At 39.9% G+C, this 23,929-nt stretch overlaps 1 protein-coding gene across 1 annotated transcript; it reads right to left on the bottom strand.

Moving 5' to 3' along the window:
• Positions 1-985: 985 nt before the first annotated feature.
• On the bottom strand, positions 986-22,670 carry WSB1 (WD repeat and SOCS box containing 1). The gene is made up of 11 exons (XM_011971642.1): positions 22,321-22,670; positions 14,922-14,997; positions 13,241-13,509; positions 11,987-12,118; positions 10,049-10,149; positions 7,629-7,801; positions 6,688-6,801; positions 5,214-5,321; positions 4,039-4,630; positions 2,302-3,993; positions 986-1,650 (listed from the first exon to the last, which is right to left on the bottom strand). The coding sequence occupies exons 1-9, from the start codon at positions 22,358-22,360 to the stop codon at positions 4,471-4,473; spliced, it is 1,173 nt and encodes a 390-aa protein (XP_011827032.1). The 5' UTR covers positions 22,361-22,670; the 3' UTR covers positions 986-1,650; positions 2,302-3,993; positions 4,039-4,470.
• Positions 22,671-23,929: the final 1,259 nt, after the last annotated feature.

Genomic DNA, 23,929 nt, shown 5'->3' with positions numbered 1-23,929 from the left:
AAGGAAGCCAAAAGATTGGGCACCCCTGTTCTAGATGATTTCTATAGCTCACACCTTACTTTCAGAGAACAATTTTTTCAGAAAGAGCCATTGATGCTTCATCCTTATTAAAACCACTCACTCACTATAATGACAGTGACAGGCAACACTGTATTATAGGTTTTCCTAAAACCTGTAATACTACTTTCAGACCAGAAGACCAACTTTTCTGTGGAACTATAGAGAAAATTCCTTAGTTTTATCATTATCTCTAAAACAGAAACCGCGATAATGACAGTAGTCTCTAATAGAGAAAATAGTGGAGTTGATAAAAATTGAATTAAATCATTTTTCCTTCTCCAATTCCAGTCCTATTCAATTATTTTCTGATTCCTCAACTGTTAAGATAAGCCTAGACAGGCCAGGTACCACGGTTCACGCCTGTAATCCCAGCACTTTGGGAGGCCAAGATGGGCAGATCACTTGAGGCCAGGAGTTCAAGACGAGCCTGGCCAACATGATGAAACCCTGTCTCTACTAAAAATACAAAAATTGGCCCAGCTCATGCCTGTAATCCCAGCTACTCAGGTGGCTTATGCACGAGAACCACTTTAACCAGGGGAGGCAGAGGATGCAGTGAGCTGAGATTGTACTACTGCACTCCAGCTTGGGTGACAGAGCGAGATCCTATCTCAAAGTAAAAAATACAAGCATACAAAATGTCAAAAAACAACCACACAAAACTACTCCACCCACCTGTAATAAAACAGGTCACTTTATACCTGGCTCAGACCAGATTTTTGCTGTTGGCTAAAGAATGCTTTATGGATCAAAGGGCAGGTTGAGACTGCCTACTCATGTTCATTCCTTCCAAGCGTCTTACCATAAACATCTGCCAAGGTTATGATGAGCATGTCACTAGGTTGCATTTTATTAGTTGCTGCCAACAGCTCTTACTTCTGATGGAAAAGAATTTAACAACAAAAAAACCTCAGTATACTCCAACTTATGCTTTTTCTATGCTTTTATCACCAAATGATAGTACATCCATATATAACTCTAGATACTTGTTTTATAGTCTATACACTTGCTAGTTAAAATGTATCATAAGCCACAGTCTGTTCAGAATTACTTGGGTAAAATGCTATGTCACCTACAAACCTTCATCTGATTAATATGGAGGTTGTAATCACTATCTCAATGGTTTCTGGCTCATGAAACTTCTCATGCTTTCTATTTTCTTACTCCTGTGCTGGCTGGCTGACAGCCAAGTCCCCTGCCTCTGCCACTGCCTCAACCCATAAGCACGCTACAGTGCAGCCCAACCTTTTTTGGTCTTGCCGATCCAAGAGCAGCGCAAACCAGTTGAATCCAACTTCATCACAGTCACAGCAGGCAGGAAATTTCAAGGATCGTTAAGTTTAGAATTTGCCAACCTAAGATCAAGTTATAGGTTTTAAAGTGATTTCATTATTGCCGAAGGATAGCTTGGCTGCTGAGTGTGATTTTCCTATGTTCACATGTACCCCATGGGATTCTAAAACACAAAATCAAATCTGAACATAAATGATCCCTTGCCAGTTCTCCAAATGTCAGGCTTGTGGCAAAATAGGAGAAAGAGGCAGTGTCATTTTCAAATCATGTAAGTAGAATCTGATTCATAATCAACGTCTTCCCTATTTTTCTTTGGTCCTTCAGTCTATTATTACTGTTATTACCTTCTTTCCCACAGACAAATGGAAAATTCACACGTTTCTACTTGACATATATGGTGCAATCTTCCTTTCACACTGGCACGCACACTATGGATTTCACGAGAAGAGGTGGCAAACAGGTGAACATCTCAGAGAATGTAGCTTCCAAAAATGCTGTTTTGGGCCAGGTTCAGTGGCTCACACCTGCAATTCTAGCATTTTGGGAGGCCAAGGCAGGCAGATCACGAGGTCAGGAGTTTGAGACCAGTCTGGCCAACATAGTGAAACCCCGTCTCTACTAAAAATAAAAAAAAAAAAAAAAAAAAAAAATTAGCTGGGCATGGTGGGGAGTGCCTGTAATCCCAGCTACTTGGAAGGCTGAGGCAGGAGAATCGCTTGAACCCGGGAGGCGGAGGATGCAGTGAGCTGAGATTGTACTACTGCACTCCAGCTTGGGTGACAGAGCGAGATCCTATCTCAAAGTAAAAAATACAAGCATACAAAATGTTGGTGTGGAAAGTAAAAATAATGCAACGGTGTGAAAAGTAATGGTCTCTCATTTATTTATTTAGAGAGAGTCTCACTGTCACCCAGGCTGGAGTGCAGTTGCACAATCTCAGCTCACTGCAAACTCCATTTCTCCAGTTCAAGCAATTCTCTTGCCTCAGCCTCTTAAGTAGCTAGGAGTACACACACCTGCCACATGCCCGGCTAATTTTTATAATTTTAGTAGAGACAGGGGTTTCACTATTTGGTCAGGCTGGTCATGAACTCCTGGCCTTAACTGACCCACCTGCCTTGGCCTCCCGAAGTGCTGGGACTACAGGTGTGAGCCACTGTGCCCGGCCAGTATATTTTAAAATTATAAAGCTGATATATTACAAAGTAAAATACAGGGGAAAAAAAGTCACAAGAAGTATAAAGATTAGATGCTTTTTGTGCTTCTTTTTGTAAAATATAGATGATCCTCAAGAAGTAACTTGAGCAGATTTTCTACTGGCCTTCAAATTGACAACCTACACCGCCTATAAATTTTTACATTCCTTAACAGAGCTAACCATAGGAACTTCCAAATAATTTCTCAGAGGAAATGAGTCTTCAAAATCACACATGGCTCATAAGAGTTTTGTTTTTTTTAATGCCTTCTCAAAGGACCCAGACTGCTAGATTTTTATAATAACTACTTTAACCAGATAGGCTTACTATAGGCTGGTAGTTCCCCATTAAAAGATATTTTTCTTTTACTTAGTAGTCACTTTCCTGTGTTCTAGAGCTTCCCTATGCTTTTAAAATACGCATTATCACAACAGTTCTCCCAAAAACAAAACCACCATAAGAGTTGCTGCACTCGGGGAGCCCTGTATGAACTCTAGAGCAGCGCCTGAGTCCTGCATTCTTTCTTCATTGTCCTTTTTGCTTGATTTGCCCATGGTGTACCATCAGTCTTACAATGGAGACAGATAGAAAGTACTCCACCTAACCTATTTGAGAAACATTTGCAATATACTGTTTTACAAGTCTTTAATTAAAAAAACTCAACAAAAATATATAATTGAGCATTTTACATAATGCATACATTCTTAATATCTGCAGGTAAGATAACAGAAGGCAAAAGCAGATATACTGTATTGCTTCTTTGGCAACTCACCAATATCATCCCCTGCAGAAACATAGTTTTTTTTTTTTTTTTTTTTTTTAAATCCATGGTCTTAAAATAATTGTCCCTTAGTACAAACAACATATTTAGCAATAATACAGTAGATGGACTTTTCAAATTCACAACAATTTATAATACTTCACAAGGGTAAACTAGTAAGCTGCTTTCTAAAATTAAGGCAGCAGCAGTGTTTAGAGGGGGAGTAATAAAAAAAGACATCCTTTTTCTAGTTATATCCTGGCTCTGCCTTCTTTGTTGTTATTTTTAAATAATGTCACATTCAAGCTCTATGTCTTGGATGACACTCCTAAGGATAATAAAATCCTTTCCCTGTATATAAACCGTGTTTCACTTCCAGGTCAGTCTGACACTCTCCAACAAAACCAAATACATTTTGTATGAGGCAACACAACTATTTTTTTTTGAGATGGAGTCTCGCTCTGTTGCCCAGGCTGGAGTGCAGTATGTGATCTTGGCTCACTCCAACCTCTGCCTCCTGGGTTCAAGCAATTCTCCTGCCTCAGCCTCCCAAGTAGCTGGGACTACAGGTGCGCACTACCACGCCTGGTCAATTTTTTTTTTTTTTGTATTTTTAGTAGAGACAGAGTTTCGTCATGTTTGCCTGGCTGCTCTCAAACTGCTGACCTCAGGTAATCTGCCCGCCTCAGCCTCCCAAACTGATGGGATTATAAGCATGAGCTGCCACACCTCACCCAATTCAACTTTCTTAAGACAATATTTACCATCTAACTCAGTGTCCCAGAATTTAAAAATTCCTTATGCTTTACAGCAAAGATACATATTGTGGCTCTACTGAAGCAATATATACATGTCAGAACTAAAAATCAGAAAAGCAAAAGGGTCCACTCAACATATAGCAGCTTATATCTAAATATATACATGTATGTATATGTTTTCACAGTTAAATCTTTTAAAAAGTTTATTTTTGATATGTTCAGAAATATTTCTATTATCTATAAATAATATTTTAAAAGCTCAACTGTCAAAATGCAGTACAAGAACATATCAAATTAAATAAATCTTCTATGTCTTTAAAAACAGATAATTGAAGTCAGTAAAGCTTGAGGTTTGTGTTAAGTGTATTCTGTCAGTCCCTACTACTAGGGAAGGCAGAATCTTCTAAATACGATAGGAGAGAAACTCCAAAAGCTTGGAAGGAACTGGCAGCTCCTGGACTTCTTGGGTGGGCATCACTCTTCGGATTGACATGCGACATAAATGTTGCAGGCTAGAGACCTGCCGTGGAGTGGCCCAAAAATACACACTTCCGTCATGTGTCCTAAACAGAAACAAAGCACATGGTTAGTCACCCAGGTATATGTATTTCAATGTTGCTACAGCTCAAACAACTATCATCCAATACATGTGAGTACTGGAGTCACAAACTTCACACTAAAACCCAACTAGGAAGAACTAACCAATGATGTATTCTATAACAAGGTAACACTACTATATAAGAACACTTATTAGAATTTTACTAACAATAAACTACTAGCTGCTAAAAGCCACCTTAAGTTGCCCCTTAAAGAAAGCCAGGTGTGGTGGCTCAAGCCTGTAATCCCAGCACTGTGGGAAGCTGAGGCGGGAAGATCACTTGAGGTCAGGGTCAGGAGTTTGAGACCGGCCAGGCCAACATGGTGAAACCCCGACTCTACTGGAAAAACAAACAAACAAACAAGCAAATTAGCCAGGAGTGGTGGTGTGCACCTGTAGTCCCAGCTACTCGGGAGGCTGAGGCAAGAGAATCTCCTTGAACTGGGAGGCGGAGGCTACAGTGAGCAGAGATTGCACCATTGTATTCCAGCCTGGGGGACTTCATCTCAAAAAAAAAAAAAAAAAAAAAAAGAGAAAAATATATTTACCCAGCAGCTAAAACACTGCCATCAGTAGAGAAGGCACAGCAAAGACCATTGCTCAAAGGTGCAACTTGCACTGGATAATCCTCATCAATTCTCCAGAACCTCACCATTCTGAAAACAAAATAAATTATTTAGTTATCTTGTAGAAAATGTAAGGTAAAAGCAACTTTTTTAAAATGTAGAAAGAAACACCATTGAGTTATGAGTCACAAAATACACAAATCAGACCAACAGGCAATTATTGTAACTTGATTTATACAATTATAAAATATTTTAAGGTCTATAATACCAGTTGGTAAACTGGATAAACTTTCACTTAAGAGACTACAATGCATGGTTGCCTCTCCTCCTTCCCAGTGTTCAAACCTAGAATGTTCACACCTGGAAGCTTTCTCCTTACTTTCCTACACTTACAATACAATCAACTTCTAGTCTGTTTCACCCTTTTCCCAAGACATTTTTAAAAGCTACGTCAGCCTGGTAGCTCACAACCATAATCCCACACACTTTGGGAGGCTGAAGTGTGTGGACTGCTTGAGCCCAGGACTTTAAGACCAGCTTGGGCGACATCGGGAGCCTGTGTCTCCACAAAAATTTTTTTAAAAAATTAGCCAGGTGTGGTAGTGTACCCCTGTGGTGCAAGCTACTCAGAAGGCTGAGGTGGGAGGATCACCTGAGCCCAGAAAATCAAGGTTGTGGTGAGATGTGATTTGCCACTGCACTATAGCCTGGGCAACGAGGCAAGACCCTGTCTCCAAAAAACAAACAAACAAAAAAACAGGAAAGGAAAAAAAGCTTTTCACCTAGGCTGAATGTGTCTACAAATACAGCAGAGAACTAATATGCAGAATCTATCTGAGCAAACAGGAAAACAATGGTTGCGGACAAACAAACAAAAAAAAAACCTCTCTCCATATGTTTGCTAATATTCTGGAAAAAGAAGAGTTGCCTTATGAATTGATGTTACCAAACTACTCAATGCTATATGCATGAACACTGTAATGATAAAAGGATGTGAAAATGAGATGATTGCAACTAGTTTCTGCTTCTTACCAATAAGCAGCACATCTCATTCATGTGATATTTCTTTCACATTCTAGTCTCAATCGTGGTGGATACAAATTATTATTTATTTGTAATTCTTTTGGTTTTATTATTTGTTTCACTTTAGAAATTTCCTTTTGCTTCAACCTTTAAGACATTACTTTAAAAAATCTCTATAAGCTGGGCTAAAAGCTGACTAAAAATCAACCCACTATGCCTAAACAAGTTAAACAAGAAACACAGGGAGAGGCATGCATTATCTTTAGTTTACACAGATAATTGTTCTGGCTGATATTCTTTAAGACACAACAAAATCTCCCAGGGGGCTCGTGTTGAGGAAGAGATATTAAAACTCTTAACTGCAGAAAGGCTTTAAGGCTTCAGAATGTAAAAGGTAAAGGTAAGTCAGTCAAGCTATAATGCACATACTTACTTATCATCAGCAAGGCTTGCAATATGCAGTCCATCATGGCTAAAAGATACAGATCGTACCCACCGGTCATTTGCTCCTCCAGCAAATATTGGAGTAGGTGGGGGAAACAGGTGCCTGAGGTCAAATACATGTTTTTAGTGGATATCAGTCACTTCAAGAAAACAAAATTACCCAGGTACAAAGTACATCTGTCTTTGAATAGTGTTTAAAGTAGCCTTAGTTAATATAACTGAGAAGATTGAGTAGAAATGATACATCCAAATTAAAAGTCACCTGAAAAGAATTAATATTTTATGGCCGGGGACAGTGGCTCACGCCTGTAATCCCAACACTTTGGGAGGCCGAGGCAGGTGGATCATGAGTTCAAGAGATTGAGACCATCCTGGCCAACATGGTAAAACTGTCTCTACTAAAAATACAAAAATTAGCTAGGTGTGGTGGCACGCGCCTGTAGTCCCAGCTACTCAGGAGGCTGAGGCAGGAGAACTGCTTGAACCCAGGAGGTGGAGGTTGCAGTGAGCTGAGATCGCGCCACTGCACTCTAGCCCAGCGACAGAGCAAGACTCTGTCTCAAAAAAAAAAAAAAAAAAATATATATATATATATATATATTTTTTTTTTTTTTATGATTTAGGATAGTAAGATTAAGTCCAACTTTGGTTTTAACTGTTTTTCTCCAACAAAAACTCTAAACATAATTAGTACTTCTATAGATAGCTGGGTACTGTTAAGCAGCAAGACTTGTATCAAGACAGCCAAATTTACTTTCAGAATTTATGTCTAACGCTTTCCATTAGTCAAGGGCTTAAATAATGCCAACATTTTAAATTACAATAGACTGTAATTTTAGGTTTCATATGTTGGTGATTCTAATTAAATTATTCACATAACTTGATAAGCAGAGATGAATTATAGACTAAAATAATTCATGTTGTACCCACCCAAATTCCATTAGAATGTCTCCATTATGTGGATCCCAGATATATACTCGAGTATCGTAAGATGCAGTAGCCAGTAATGCTCCATCAGGAGAAAAGTCACAAGCTACCACATCATGGTGATGTCCTTCTAGTTTCCGTATCATGGTGTATTTATCCATATTCCAAAGGAAAACCTGCAATAAAAAGGCAAATGTTATAGCTTCATTCAGACACACAGAGGACAAAATGGCACATCTTAAACTAAAACTGCTAAATTTAATTAAGATTATATTAAGCATTATAAATTATGAGTAATTTAAAGAATACGCTCAGTGTCATAGTCAGATTAAAATCAGTCTTTAAGTTAATTAAGGCAGACATGCAAATTCTATTTCAAATGTTTCTGTTAAATGTTAATTTAAAAATAAGCCTAAACATAAAATAAAGGCAATGCAATTTAACCACAAAGCTATACTGAAATCCATTTATTCCAAAAACTAATTAACTAAAATATACGGAAATAAATAGGGTTAAGTACTACAAACCCCCTTCTCTTTTTTTCCAGAAACTACCAGATTTTTAAAAAAATATACAGACAGAAAACGTAAGGTTAACAAATTGTTACTCCATTGGCATCTCCCTTTGAGATAATCACTTGTTTACAATAGGCTTGGGTCACCAACTTGAGCCTAGGAAGAGAAACAGATACTGCAAGCAAATAGAATATTCACAGCCAAATGAAATTTCTTTGGCAAACAACAAGGATGTTAAACCACATTACAAAATGAAAATGCTATTTTATGAAAATAATACAATTACATTTCAATAAATCAAAATTTAACCATCTTATTTTTCCCAAACTGACCACAATCATAAGTCATTTGAAGTATAAAACGGTTCAATTATTTAAGAATAAGTTCACATACAATTTTAGATTTTAAAGATCAGTAGTTAACTGTGCAGAATAGCTCTAAATAGGATTCTAATGTTTACTTCAGTCTGTTATATTAAATGTGAGCTTGGAGGTTTATCCTAATAAGACAATCTCTCCTCTTGGAGTAAAGCAATCCTTTTTGCTTTTTTTTTTTTTCTGCACAGACATAATACATTATTTCTAAAAGAAAATAAGTACAAATTTTAAAATGAATCAAAGATGTAAGGTATCTCTGGAATTTTAAAGAATTCCAAAAAACAGCACAGAGAAACCATTTGAAAGCCAAGCACTTTATATTAAATTGGTTTCACTTGTCAGACTCCCAAATCCATAAAACTGGAAAATCAATTTACTCAGGAGTCAGTGAATTTTACTGTGGGGAAAATTACTTTAAAAAAGAAAAAAGAAAGAAAGAAAAGCAGAAAGTGGACATCGACCAGCACCTGTGTACGTACAGTACACCTTGCAGCCGAATGCAAGGTTACTTCATCCTATGGTAAAGGTCGCCCCCAGCCCGGTAGCCAGAGATGCCACTCTTTCTGCCCAGCTAACACCATTGTGCGCCTGTGTGCGAGTGGTGCCAGCATAACCTCAATCACACCAATATTGCTGCCACCACCTGTGACAGGGAAAGCAAGAAGCATATGGAAAACACACAGCCTAAAATAGCAATGTCAACATCTAATTTTGTTCTTCTTATGATTTGTAAAGAACTAAACTGAGTATCTTGTTTTAAACTTCCAACATTTATAACTATCACTTTAACATACTCCTTGGGTAAATAAAATGTATTTCAACTAGTCTCCCACCCCCCATTAATTCAAAGTGTATTGTAATTATCACATGTATTTGGACTTCAACCATTTTATAAATATTTTTAGCTACTGAGATCAATTTAACTACACTAACTTAGAAATGGTAAACAACTAAAAGAGTTCATCAATAAACATAACCCTCTTAACAGTCACTTTACTTAAGCTGTCTATAGGTATGCTATATAAGACAAACAGTATCAAATTTCACCTATAACTTAACTCTAGGACATACATGAGTGCTATTTTTATATTATTTTAAGTTACTTTTTTTCAGTTAAATGTACAGGACCAGCTGGGACTCAAAACTTTAAAAACAGCAAACTGGACCAAAAAAATAGAACAACAGAGAAAAAAATAATTAGCAAGGGAATGTCTTAACATATAGACTAGACCTCTTCTACAGCACATAAACTTTTCTAGACTTACCAAAACAAACAAACAAACAAACAAAAAAGAAAACCCTAATATGCCCCTCATTTTCTATTATCTCTAAAAACAATCCAACTTCTCACTTGGCAATCAATAACTATATTTAATTTCCTTCATGCAAATTCTCCCCCATCATGAAATAAAACATTTAAAATATTCATGACACCGAGCACAAACTTCATAGGTTACTTAGATTTAAAATGATTATGCACACATTATCATAATCCAATTCACAGTTAATGTACAAGAACTTTGACACATACTGCTTTACTGGCTCCGACTGAACACAGCATAGAAGAGTCAGGAGAGAATGCACAGCTGTACACCCAATTCTGATGCCCCCTCAATACTTTCATCATGTTTCCTGAACAAAAGAAACAATCTGTATTAACCCTAGAATCCACTTCAAATGAGCAGTATTTCAAAACAGCAGTAAATCAAAGGATCACAAACATTTATAGCTGAAAGTAATTTATCTGTAACAAGGGTTACTGACATACACCAGCTGCTTATTTTAAATTTTACTGGAACACAATCCTGTCCATGTGTTTACGTTGTGCTCTACAGCAGACAGCATGGTTCACAAGCCTCAAATATTTAACATCTAGCACTTCAAGAAGAAGTCTGGGGCCTGGCGCGATGGCTCTTGTCTGTAATTCCAACACTTTGGGAGGCTGAGGTGGGTGGATCGCTTGAGGCCAGGAGTTCGAGACTAGTCTGGCCAACAGGGTGAAACTCATCTCTACTAAAAAAAAAATTAAAAAAATTAGCCAGGCATGGTGGCGCATGCCGGTAATCCTAGCTACTTGGGAAGCTGAGGCACAAGAATTACTTGAACCTGGGAGGCAGAGGCTGCAGTGAGCTGAGATGGCACCACAGAACTCCAGCCTAAGTGACAGAAAAAGTCTGGGACACCCTAGCCCCACCCCATCTACAGAAGACCAAATTTTTAGTTCAATCCCCTTATTTTAAAAGTTAAGAAACTTGACCATCTTCAAAATGCCTTTTCATTCTTCCTTTTTGAAAACCTACAACCCACTCCAAAGTCCTTGTGTATTATGCCCACAGCACACAGCTATGCTTAAGTATACTGAACTCTTAGTTTTACAAAAACTTACTGAGTGCCTATGCATGCCAGGCCCTATGCCGGCACTGAGGATATAGCTGGAGATAAGGCAAGGACCCCACTATCTTGGAGCTTATATTTTACTAAGCCTATGTTCTTAAAACATGTACATTGCTGAAATTAGTTTGAGATAAGCAAGCATCATTCGATATGCAAAAGAAAATAAAAATTATTAAAATATTTCAATTGTTGGGATCCCTTTGCACCTCAACGGCTGAGCAGATAAAATGCAGAAAAGGTCCTTCATGACTTGTTAATGTTAGCATAGTACTTTATTAAGGAATGGTTACTATTTATCAGCTGGAACATTTCCAGATCCGAGGGTTTTGTTTCCTACTAATTCAATTAAAGCTTTATTACCCCTAGGCAAGCCTGTTAACCTCTAGCTTGAGGCTGTTAGAGCACCAACAGACCTTAAATTTAAGGTTTTAGCTAAACATATAAACTCTTTCATTAGGGACTAAGAAAGGGGAAGAGATGCTCATCTCAAATGAGGTAGCATCTCCAAAACTTTGTAAGGCTTAGAGAAAGGTGAGTACTTGACACCAACATATCTTTCTATTGTATTGGACAGTAAATCTTTCACTTTTTATAAAAGTATTTCTTAACCTAGCCAATTTATTATAATGTTTACTAATATTTACATATTATAAATTCTGGCATGTAGGTCATGTTTTAATTAAAATTTTATTAGATACTAAGTTACTTCAAGATCTACCTAAATTTTCCCTAAGCCAATGCAATAAGTTAATAACCCTCCCTAAGGGGACATAAACAGACTGGTTCCATAAAACCCTAAATCTGATCCATATTTGGTCCTCAGATAGTTGATACAGATCTATGAGTTTCTGAATAATATCAGATCATTTACTTCGAATAACTGTTGGCTCCTACTCTGGGTCATGTTTATGTTTTTCTTTGATCTATTCAGGAAAAGAGCCAAAATGTTAGGCAGAGAAAAGGAACTTTGATCACATGCCATTTTTAAAGTCAAATGCCCCAAATGTTCCCAATACCTCTCAACAGTAATATCAAGAAACGAATCCTAGTTCATAGCTTGGAAAAAAAGACATACCATCATCTTTCAGGTCCCACACTCTGAGAGTTTTGTCTCTTGAAGCTGACACCAGGATCAAGCTTCCATCTGGAGCAAAAGTTAAATCTCTGACCACTTCAGTATGATCTACCAAGTTAAGGAGGAGTTTTCCTAAATATGATAGAAAAGGGAGAAAAAAGACAGTATTAATATGTTTTTGTTTTGTTCTTATTTTTCTTGAGACAGGGTCTCACTCTGTCACTCAGGCTGGAGTGCAATGGCACAATCTTGGCTCACTACAGCCTCAACCTCCTAGGTTCAAGCAATTCCCCTACCTCAGCCTCCGAAATAGTTGGAACTATAGTTACAAGTCACCATGGCTCGCTTTTTTTTTTTTTTTTTGTAGTGATGGAGTCTCACCATGTTGCCCAGGCTGGTCTAGAACTCCTGGGCTCAAGTGATCCCCCAGTTTTGGCCTCCCAAAGTGCTGGAATTACAGGCATGAACTTTAAAATATAAAATCAAATTATTTCTTTGCTTGTTATTTCCCTGGCCTAGGAAAGTTAAGCTCCCCAAAAGATACGTGTTATCCCACAACAACTTTGGTTTTCTAACATGATTCCAGTGCAAAAAATGTATTTAAATAATACTGTAAGAGCTTTATTTTCTAAGAAAATCTATGTGTTCATCTTACTTTTTTCAAGAACCCAGATTTTGACTCATTATCACCTATGTTAGTATCACTTGTTATGTTCTAATGTACATGTTGTTTTAATGCTTCTTTAAAAATCCTTTACATTTTTGAGTAATATTATATGCCAGAAAGTGTTTTAGGCAATAAGCAACACATTGATTTTTAGTTGCCCAAAGAATTTAACTTCTCAACCTATCTAAACTTTCACTAAACCTTTCCAAGTTGAGATAATGATTGTTGAAATTTGATTTACCTTGAAAACCTCTAAGCTATTAATCATTGAAAAAGTACAAAGAAAACACCTTGACATGTGAGTCATTAACTAAGTAACTAGGTTATAAAGGACAACTAATTAAACATTCCCTAGAAAAGCCTTTCCTACTATACTACTCTCTAAAGAGTGATGAAGCAATATCATTTCCCTAAATTAAAATGATGAGCTGAAGAAGGTGATATTCAGGTCAATTATAAAGACACACTTATGCCATCAATTCTTGCTTTTCAGTAAGCTGAAATCCTCAAATCCTAATTCCAGTGCCTATGAGTAGTGCCCTGCATCACAAAATAATACATTTGCTTTAAAAACTATGAATCCATACCTGTATATACATCCCATATTTTGATACGCCCATTGTTCAACCCTGTAGCAAGAAGTAGCTGATCTTGTCCAAATCTGAAGCGATGCCATTCTATATTTACACAGCGACTCTGTTTTTCTGGAACTGACGACCCAAAAGCAAGACTCCAGACTATATCTCCACAGTCTATAATATGTTCACGAGGCTTATTTTTCTGACCACCATCACTATTTTGTCTTGGCAATCTTAAACTGCTTGAATTGGTAACATTCTTGGTGCCATGCAAGAGACTGGGGTGGGGGAAGTCAGATGGAAATTGTATTATTATTTACTCTGGACTCCTCTGGACATTGAATAATTACAACCGTTTGTTAAAATAACCTCAATGTTATTATAATGACACCAAATAACAATAGAATCCTATAGATAGGAAGGGAAAGGTTGATATTTGAACTACGAGAGAAGGACCGAATAAATTCAGGTCATTAATAGAAATTCTCAGTGACTGAGTAGTAAGTTCAACAATAAAGCAATTTATATTATAACTTATTTGCCTCCCAAAATTTCCTAAAAACCACCGTATCAACTGGTGCTCCCTTCAACCTAAAAACACAAATATAAATAAGCAAAAACCAACCAACCAAACAAAAAAACCCCAGTAACTTAAGATATGGTCAAGCTGATATCAGAAAATTGCCTTAAGGGAGGAAAAAAAAATCCTCAAACCATGATCAGTTTCCCATAGGTTCTAGACCTCAAGTAATACATAATGAGAACATTAGTGACTATAACCATGAAGGTCTACTAGATACAAAAAAAAACAGGGAAAGATCCAATATAGCATATTATACATTTTAGAAAAACATTCAACAAACATCCAAACTCAATTTACCCCGAGCAGAGGGACCATAAGTCCATTAAAAACAAAAACAACAACAACAAAAGCCCAGGCTCAGTGGTTCACGCCTGTAATCCTAGCACTTTGGGAGGCTGAGGAGGGTGGATCACCTGAAGTCAGGAGTTCGAGACCAGCCTAGCCAAAATGGTAAAACCCCTGTCTCTACTACTATGCATCAGAGTTATCCAACAACATGTTATAAAATCCAAGTGAATCCAAAAAGCTTCACATCACAGAAGTCACGTGCTCTGGCACAACACTATATATATGCATTTGTTAGACACAATCTAACTTTAATGTACAGAAAAACTTAATGTATAAATAAGATCAGACAATTCTTTTTTTCTTTTGAGACAGAGTTTGGCTCTGTCACCCAGGCTAGAATGCAGTGGTGCTATCTCGACTCACTGCAACCTCCGACTCCTGGGTTCAAGCAATTCTTCTGCCTCAGCCTCCTGAGTAGCTGGGACTACAGGTGTGCCACACCATGCCCAGCTAGTCTTTGTATTTTCAGTAGAGATGGGGTTTCACCACATTGGCCAGGCTGGTCTCAAACTCCCGACCTCAAGTGATCTGCCTGCGTTGGCCTCCCAAAGTGCTGGGATTACCGGCCTGAGCCACTGCGCCCGGCCCAAAGAATTCTTTACACAAAATTTCCAATAAATATATTCAGCCCATGACTAAAACTCACAACACCATCTATAAAGTAAAACTTAAATATCAAAATGTTTTTATTACCCTACACTGAGAGAAAATAGTAAATTCCACAAACAGATACAAAATACAGAAAAGAAAAAGTCTTACAAGTTCTGAAGGCACTGGGACCACGGAACAAGTTTTACTGTGCGATGTCCTTGTGACCAAGCAAAGTATGAACCATCTGGAGCAAAAGCAACAGTCCAATTTTCACGACCACATTTCTTGTCAAAAGGAGCTGCAGGAGCTAAAAGTTCACCTATAGTACGTGATCTCACTAAAAGGAAAAATAAAAATACTTAATATCATATATAACCAACAATACATGTGAGACTGCTTCCATATTACTTTGGGATTGAGTTTCTTCCCTCTTCTATGCAAAGTATAATGAGTTCTGCATTCCATCCTCTAACCGGGGGTATGCAGTATATGAAGACTCCTTAATGATAATGACTATCTCCAAGTTTTGATAAAGCGATTTCCCTAAAATTTCCCAATACAAGAGTTTTTAAGAAAGTTTCAGTAAAAAAACTGGTCAAGTAATAATAATGTGATGACCAATTAGACTTAACAATTATAAAAGTCCTAACTTTTGCATTGTATTATGTTCTCATCAAATTATTAACATTTAAAATGCAAGAAATTAAACTTAGTTGGCAAGAAAAGTATCTTCCAAATTAAATTTCTTAGCTTTCAAAAACTATACCTCACTATAAAATACAATATTACACCATTACTCAAAGGAAAGCACTATAAAATATGCTATCCAAACAAATATTTGTATCCTTTTCAGGCCCAGGTCATAAAAATCACAAAACCCTCAGAACTAGAACAGACTTAAAGGTTGTCTAGTCCAACCAGTGCTTTAGAAATGCATTATAGGCCGGGTGTAGTTGCTTACACCTGTAATCCCAACATTTTGGGAGGCTGAGACAGGTGGATCACTTGAGGTCTGGAGTTCGAGACCAGCCTGGTCAACATGGTGAAACCCTGTCTCTACTAAAAATACAAAAATCAGCAGGGCGTGGTGGTGGGCACCTGTAATCCCAGGATGAGGTAAGAGAATTGCCTGAACCCAGGAGGCGGAGGTTGCAATAAGCCAAGAAAGTGCCACTGTACTCCAGCCTGGGTGGAGTGAGACTCCGTCTCAAAAAGAAAAAAGCTAAAATAAAAGAAAATGCATTATAGCTGGGCATGGTGGTATGCTGGAGCATGCGTGTAATACCAGCTTCTTGGAAGGCTGAGGCATAAGAACTGCTTGAACCTTGGAGGTGGAGATTGCAGTGAGCCAAGACTGCATCACTGCACTCCAGACTGGGTGACAAAGGAAGACTCTGTCATTAAAAAAAAAAAAAAAAAAAAAAGAAATAAAACCAAAATGCATTATATTTGTGATTCTCAAATAGTGGTCCTTAAGAGTCTTCCTAATGGGCCTTACACTGACTCAAAAATGGAAGTATTTTGTTTTTTAAGGACAAAAAATGGACAATTTTAAATTCAGATTACTAAAATTTTGTATTCCTAACAAAAATTGGCATATTACCAGAGTATATGGAGAATACTACTTCCATATTTAACAAGCATGATCAACAAGCTCATACTGCAATGTATGCATGCAAACTCAGTTAGAATTTCCTCAATTTGGGGAAAGGAGCTTCTTTATTAGTGTATCGCCTATTTTGGGTTGGTCTTAATTTTCCCTATTATCTATTTTGTGGTCAGTTGTCTGGTCAATTGCACAGTGTATAATAATATATTTTTAAGTATTTCTGGTTTAAACTTTCCAACACCTAACCTTTAATATAGTCTATGTATTGCTGTTCATGTAAGAACCACTTACACTGCTATAGTTAGAGAACCTGGACATGGACACATACATACATACACATACACATACACACACACATACACACACACACACATCCCCCAAAACGTACTTGTTCAGTTTGAATGTATGCTCCGACAATAGCTAGTATAGCACCTGGCATATGACAGGTGCTCAGTAAATATTTATTGAATGAATATGAAAGCACACATTTATGTTCCCATTCTACAGTGATTTAAATATGTTATCTGTCCAACTCTTGACACCTTAACAAATAGGTGTGGTTTTTATGATATTCATAATTAGGCTTACACTATTTTGGTGCAACTGAGACGGCTTTTAATGACTCAAAGTCTTCCTCCTACCACTCTACCCACTCAGTACTGATTCTGACCTAAGAGAATAAGCCTACTGCTATCCTCATAACATTTATATATTGAAGATAGCCATGAATGAAATCTTTTTACCAGGCTAAAAGATCTCTATCCTTCCAATCATACCTTAGATCACATGGTTTCAAGTCCATTTCCCATCCTAACTTCATCATACCTTTCTGGATAAATTCTAGTTAGTAGTGGCCCTCATCAAAGTGGCACCCAGAACTAACCACAATACTTCAGGTGTGGTTTAATCAAAGCTGCAGAGTCCCTCACCCACCCGCCCACCCCGTATAAGCACAGCTTAAGATGACATTAACTTTACTGGCAGTCACGTAACTTTCTGTTTTCTTGAGTCAGGGTCTCACTCTGTCACCCAGGCTGGAGTGCAGTAGCACAATAACGGGGCACTGTAGCCTCGACCTCCCAGGCTCAGGCGATCCTCCTGCCTCGGCCTCCCAAGCAGCTGGGTCCACAGACATGCACCACCACACCCAGTTAATGTTTTTATTTTTGTAGAGGTAGGTTCTCCCTTTGTTGCCCAGGCTGTCTCAAACTCTTGGGCTCAAGTGATCTTCCCATCTTCAGCCTCCCAAAGTACTGGGATTACAAGTGTGAGCCACTAACTTTCTTAATACAAAATTCACAAACTTAGTGACCCTCAAATGCCTGCAGATACTTTTAACATACAAATGATTTCAGAAACAGCATGCTGCTCAGGTTTCCTTATATTTTTCCAAATCCACAGCCTTATTTGTTCCTTTTACCAGGGTTCTTTATATGCCTGGCCTCTGAATTTGCAACCCCTGCCTGCCTAATTTTTTTAGACAGGGTCTTGCTCTGTTGCCAAGGCTGGAGTGCAGAGGCAAACTCGTAGGCTTAAATGATCCTCCTGCCTCAACCTCCTGAGTAGCTATAGCAGGGACTACGGGCACATGCCCCCACACTTGGCTAACTTAAAAAAACAAAAACAAACTTTTTTCCTTTTTTTTAAGACAGAGTCTTGCTCTGTCACCCAGGATGGAGTACAGCGGCTTGATCTTGGCTTACTGTAACCTTCGCCTCCTGGGTTCAAGCAATTCTCCTGCCTCAGCCTCCCAAGTAGCTGGGATTACAGGCATGCACCACCACACCCTAATTGTTATTATTATTTTTTGTATTTTTAGTAGAGACAGGGTTTCATCATGTTGGTCAGGCTGGTCTTGAACTACTGATCTCGTGATCCACCTGCCTCAGCCTGCCAAAGTGCTCGGATTACAGGTATGAGCCACCGCACCCGGCAAAAAACCAATTTTTTATAGATAGGGTCTTGCTATGTTGCCCAGGCTGGTCTCCAGCTTCTGGCCTCAAGCGATCCTCCCATCTTGGTTTCCCAAAATGGGGAGATTAAGGCATGAGTCACTGCATCAGGCATATTTTTTTTTAACTTGGATTCCTGTTTAACCACATCTATCTTTTAAAACTCATAAATTTTAGGAGGGAAAAAAAATGCTAAGTTCACATATAAGGGAAGCAAGTTTAAAATTCAACTTAAAAGTCTCTACAGAGAATATTTATGTAACTTGTATACGATGAGGAAGAGCCCTTGCATTCAATTTCAAGAACATCTAGTAAATGAGACTAAAATTAAGCTCTCCCTTAGCAAGCATAAGAGAGACTAAATTTCTCATACAAGATTTTCTTTTTTTTTTTTTTTTGAGACAGAGGCTTGCTCTGTTGCCCAGGCTGGAGTGCAGTGGCATGATTTCTGCTCACTGCAACCTCCGCCTCCTGGATTCAAGCAATTCTCCCTGCCTCAGCCTCCCGAGTAGCTGAGATCATAGGTATGTACCATCATGGTGCCCACCACCACGCCCAGCTAATTTTTGTATATTTTGGTAGAGATGGAGTTTCACCATGTTGGCCAGGCTGGTCTTGAACTCCTGACCTCAGGTGATCTGCCTGCCTCAGCCTCCAAAAGTGCTGGGATTACAGACATGAGCCACCGTGCCTGGTCTAGATTGTATTTTAAGGTTACTCTATATTTTTCTTCTACCTTGACCACAATCATGGAACGCCTTGTGTACAGTGGTAATAGGACAGGCATACTGGTAATCCCAACACTCTGGTAGGCCAAGGTGAATGGATCACTTGAGCCCATGAGTTTGAGACCAGCCTAGGATATATAGAGTACCTCGTCTCTACAAAAAATTTTAAAAATTAACAAGGTGTGATGGCATGCACCTGTAGTCCCAGGCTGAGGTGGCAGAATTGCTTGAGCCCAGGAGGCAGAGGTTGCAGAGAGCCAAGATTTCACCACCACACTCCAGCTTGGGTGACAGAGCAAGACTCTGTCTCAAAAAAAAAAAAAAAAAAAAAAGAGTAGGCCGGAGGCAGTGGCTCACGCCTGTAATCCCAGCACTTTGGGAGGCCGAGGAGGGTGGATCACCTGAGGTCAGGAGTTTCAGACCAGCTTGGCCAACACGGTGAAACCCCCCTTCCCCCGTCTGTACTAAAAATACAAAAAATAAGCCGGGTGTGGTGGCATGAACCTGTAATCCCAGCTACTCGGGAGGGTAAGGCAGGAAAATCGCTTGATCCTGAGAGGTGGAGGTTGCAGTAAGCTGAGATTGCACTACTGCACTCCAGCCTGGACGACAGAGCGAGACTCAGTCTCAAAAGGAAAAAAAAAAAAAAAAAGCAAAAGAGCGGTAACAATTACTAAAAAATTGGTTCGGATAGCAGAGACAATGAAATAATAACATATTTATAACATAATTCTCAAATATATACAAACTCAAGAAATAGAGCCATTATAAAACCTGCCAAATAAATGCATTAATCTGTTAAAAATTACTAATAATTGTCTTGATTGTGTTTCTTTGCTGGATAACAGGTATATCAAATTGCCTTTGGCACTTTAATAAAACGTTTTAAGCACTCAATTTAAATACTGGCACAATTTTACAAACCTAGCACAAAGTTTGTAATAAAGTGCTTTGAAAAAAAATTTTTAAGTTAAACCTTTATTACATTATCTGTAACTGTTTAATGTTAGCTACAGAAATGTATGATTTAATGACCTTGTTAAGGGAAAGGCTGCCTGCCACGGGAAATCAGCCATAAGATACAACACTACATTATTAATATCTGTAAAATAATAACATATCATCTGAGTCACTGCTGAACCAAGCAAATCAGATTTAGCTCCTTCTTTACATTCCTCCCCAAAATTTCATAACCAGAAAGGGACAATCTATGGCTGTGCCTTGCGAAAGAGGGCAGTAGCATTATACAGAATTATTTGATCATTCATGGAATCTTGCCTCTACTCTCTGTATGTCCTCGAGAAATTAAACTTGGCTTGGCTTTTAATTAACACCCAAGAAAAGAAAAAACGTAAATCCTTAATCATAGATTTAAAAAGCTACACAGGAGAAATGTTTAACCTTGTACTAGTAACTTTTTATACCATATCCAGGAAATAACACTGAGACTTAAATACGAAAAAAAAAAAAAAGAAAGAAAAAAGAAAGGAAAAGAAAAGAAAACCAGGGGCTGGCGGGGGAACACTTAGTGGATGGTTCTACTTTATGTAGGTATGCTATCCATCTCTTAGAAAACAGAACCGGAAATCCGGGCGCGGGGGCTCAAGTCTGTAATCCTAGCACTTTGGGAGGCAGAGGCGGGCGGATCACCTGAGGTCGGGAGTTCGAGACCAGCCCGACCAACATGGAGAAACCTCATCTCTACTAAAAACACAAAAATTAGCCGGGTGTGGAGGCGATGCCTGTAATCCCAGCTACTCGGGAGGTTGAGGCAGGAGAATCGCTTGAACCCGGGAGGCGGAGGTTGCAGTGAGCCAAGATGGTGCACTCCAGCCTGGGCAACAAGAGCAAAAACTCCGCCTCAAAAGAAAAAACAAACAAACAAACAAAAAACAGGACCGGAAAGTTTTCAAAATGGTTTATCACGATGAAAGTAAAATACAGATTAAAAAAAAAGGCAGATTACTCGTCTATAACATTAAGGTGTAGTGAAGTAAGTAAAAGAAAAACCCACTGAACTGATTAAGAACTTTTGAGTTCTTTGTCCCACTTCGCGACATACTTTCTAGTCTTAAAGTACACTTAAAATAATAACTGGACACAAATTTTGTGTTCTTTGCATCTTTTTTTTCTTTTTTCTGTGTGAACTCCGCTGCAATTTTTTTCCTTTTTTTCTGTGTTTGTATCTTTAAAAATGGTTATTAAAACCAGGGTTAAAGTCCCTTCCTAATCAATCATCCCTAAGACAACAAAAGTCCAGAATTCTAAAACAGCTGTTTCTAGATATAAAAATTCACCCACATAGAAAAGAGTGGGCGTTTTGGCTACTTCAGCCTCTTTCCTTCTCTAGAAATAACTCCTCCTTGTACTTAGTAAAGGCACACATTCACTTCAAGAAAATGTAAATGCTCTCTGCTCAGTGGCCACAGCTAATTATTACTTAACACAGTAAGATCAGTGTTTGCTGAGTGTGTCAGCCAATGTACAGCACCCCCAACACATCAAACGTTGTTCCAGTTATTTTACTTTAAAAGAGGATTTAAATAATGCGACGTGCATTATTTAACCACTAAGTAGGTGTGGACGCACAACCTTCAACACTAATTGCCCTTTACTCGGCCGGCCAGGGGTACACACTAAGCCAGAAAAGCCTTTCCAGAGTTTCCTCTTCCGCACAAAAGCTTTCCTTCGGTCACTCCACCCAACCGCCCAGCTCCTCCCTTATGTGTTTGAAAGATAATTCTGAAAGAGTCTCCTCCCCCGAACCGCTGCGTTTCTTAACGCCACAACATTTTTAAAAATACCGTATTACTTTTGCCAGGCTATTGGGACCTCTTCCGTCTCATTTCTCATCTAAGTGTGGTTGGTACACACGAGGACCCCCTCCTTTCGTTACCGCTCGGAATCCACAAGTTTACTTTTCCCCACTGTAAACCTAAAGCCCCTGAGTGGCCCTTCCCTGTCCACTCGACAGTCAAGTCCTGAGCCAGGAACTCCCAGGACAAGAGCCCTGCGCGGACCTCCGACGAAGAAACCGGGGTCCGTGCCCGCCCCAGCCACACACTAACTGCGAGGGAGCACAGTAGGTGCTGCATCCACGTCGGTGGCGTTTACCCGCCCCCTCCCACCCCCCCACCAACTCCTATCGAGGCGGCTTCCTCCTCCTCGCTCTTGGGCTGGCCCTGGCGCACCTCGGAGTCGCTTCCTCCTAAACCTCCTCCGTTGGGTCCCTGCCTTTCCCCGGCCCTCACGCGCCCACCCACGGTCCCAATCCTCACCGATCTCTTTCTCGTTGACCCTCGGGGGAAAGCTGGCCATCTATGGGGCACCGTCTGATTCCGGGAATACGATGCGGACCCAACGACAGAGAAGAGAGTGGCGAGCGCTGAGGGGTGTGACTAGGGGTTGGTCCCTCCCCGGGCCGGGGCAGCGGAGACGGGCGGGGGCGGCCGCTGCGGCTTCTGCTAACTGCCCCGGGAAAGCTCCCGAAGGCCTCAGACCAAAGTACGGAGTCAAACACAGACAATAGACCCTGTACCCAGCCTCGCGCCTGCGGACCAAGTCAGTTCCCCCAACGCTGCCGACCGCAAACGAGACACTGAAGTCAAAATGGCGGGCGGCGCGGGAGATAACTGGGCGGCAGGGGCGCGGCCACGTGACGTCAGAACCCGTGGCTCCGCCTCCCAACGCACGGGACGTGATCTCCGGGGCCCGGCGCTAGCGCGCGGGTGTTACCTGGGGGCCTTGCAAGGGGAGATCCAGCCCAGGCTGGGTCCGCTGACTGTGCCTGTAAGCCTGTGGCGTCTTCTGGGCTTGGATGTCTGATATGGAGTTTATAAGCTGAAGTGCCTTTGAAAAGGGCAAGCAGAGAATTGTATTATTAGCCTTCTAGCTTAAAGATTGCATGGAACTTAAACTGGCTGAACGGAAAAGAACAAAAAGACATTTCAAGTTTTCACTCAGTTTGGCCAACTCCCCAGCCCACAAGTACTGGGGAACTGGGCTACCCTGATGAAAAAGATAGGATTAAAATTAACATCGTTGTGCACCACCTGTCCAGCTACGATTGTTCGGACCTGAGCCAGCAGGTTTTAGGAAGGGCCGAGGGGAACGAGGAGGAGACTCTGGTGTGATCGCCTGCAACGCGCCGCGAGGCCTCCGTGGACCGCCTTTGTCATGGCTGGTGCCTGCAGCCTGATGGGCTGTGTAGGAGCTGGTTGTCCCCAGAGTCCCGACCGCTGGCCAAGATAGATCCCACTGTGTCAGCTCAGAATTGGTACTTCCTGCGCCTTACCTGAAGGCCTCTGGGAGGCCCCTGGTTGTCTGCACATCAGACTGATAAATGTGTCAGTGTCTGCCAGATGCCAACTTGGTTCCTGGTCACAGATGACATATTTGCATTTTAGTGGCTTCTTGTGTGAACCCTAAACATTGCAAAGGACTGGGGCGTATGAGACTGGTGTCTCATGTGTCCATGTGCAGATACCACCAAACAGGCTTTGTGTGAGCAACAAGGCTGTTTATTTCACCTGGATGCAGGCGGGCTGAGTCGGAAAAGAGTGTCAGCAAGGGTGGTGGGATTATCATGAGTTCTTATAGGTTTTGGGATAAGGCGGTGGAGTTAAGAGCAAAGTTTCAGGGACAGGGGGTGGATATCACAAAGTACATTCTCAAGGGTGGGGAGAATTACAAAGAACCTTCTTAAGCATGGGGGAGATTATAAAGAACTTAAGGGTAGGGGAGATTGCAAAGTACATTGATCAGTTAGGGTGGGGCAGAAACAAATCACAATGGTGGAATGTCATCAGTTAAGGTTATTTTCACTTCTTTTGTGAATCTGCAGTTGCTTCAGGCCATCTGGATGTATCCGTGCAGGTCACTGGGCAT

The sequence above is a fragment of the Mandrillus leucophaeus genome, unplaced genomic scaffold, assembly GCF_000951045.1.
Source record: "Mandrillus leucophaeus isolate KB7577 unplaced genomic scaffold, Mleu.le_1.0 Scaffold1233, whole genome shotgun sequence".
In the NCBI taxonomy this organism is placed as follows: domain Eukaryota; kingdom Metazoa; phylum Chordata; class Mammalia; order Primates; family Cercopithecidae; genus Mandrillus; species Mandrillus leucophaeus.
This window is presented reverse-complemented; position numbering and strand designations above follow the sequence as displayed.

Bases quoted from the DNA above. Each gene is read 5' to 3' on its own strand.
- WSB1 (XM_011971642.1), bottom strand. From the start codon at position 22,360: ATGGCCAGCTTTCCCCCGAGGGTCAACGAGAAAGAGATCG. The intron at 7,802-10,048 runs GTATGTGTCAAA...TTTTTATTGCAG, and splicing joins CAGTCGGAGCCAGTAAAGCA to GTTTTCCTTTGGAATATGGA. The intron at 6,802-7,628 runs GTGGGTACAACA...ATTTGACCTCAG, and splicing joins GACATTCTAATGGAATTTGG to GCACCTGTTTCCCCCACCTA.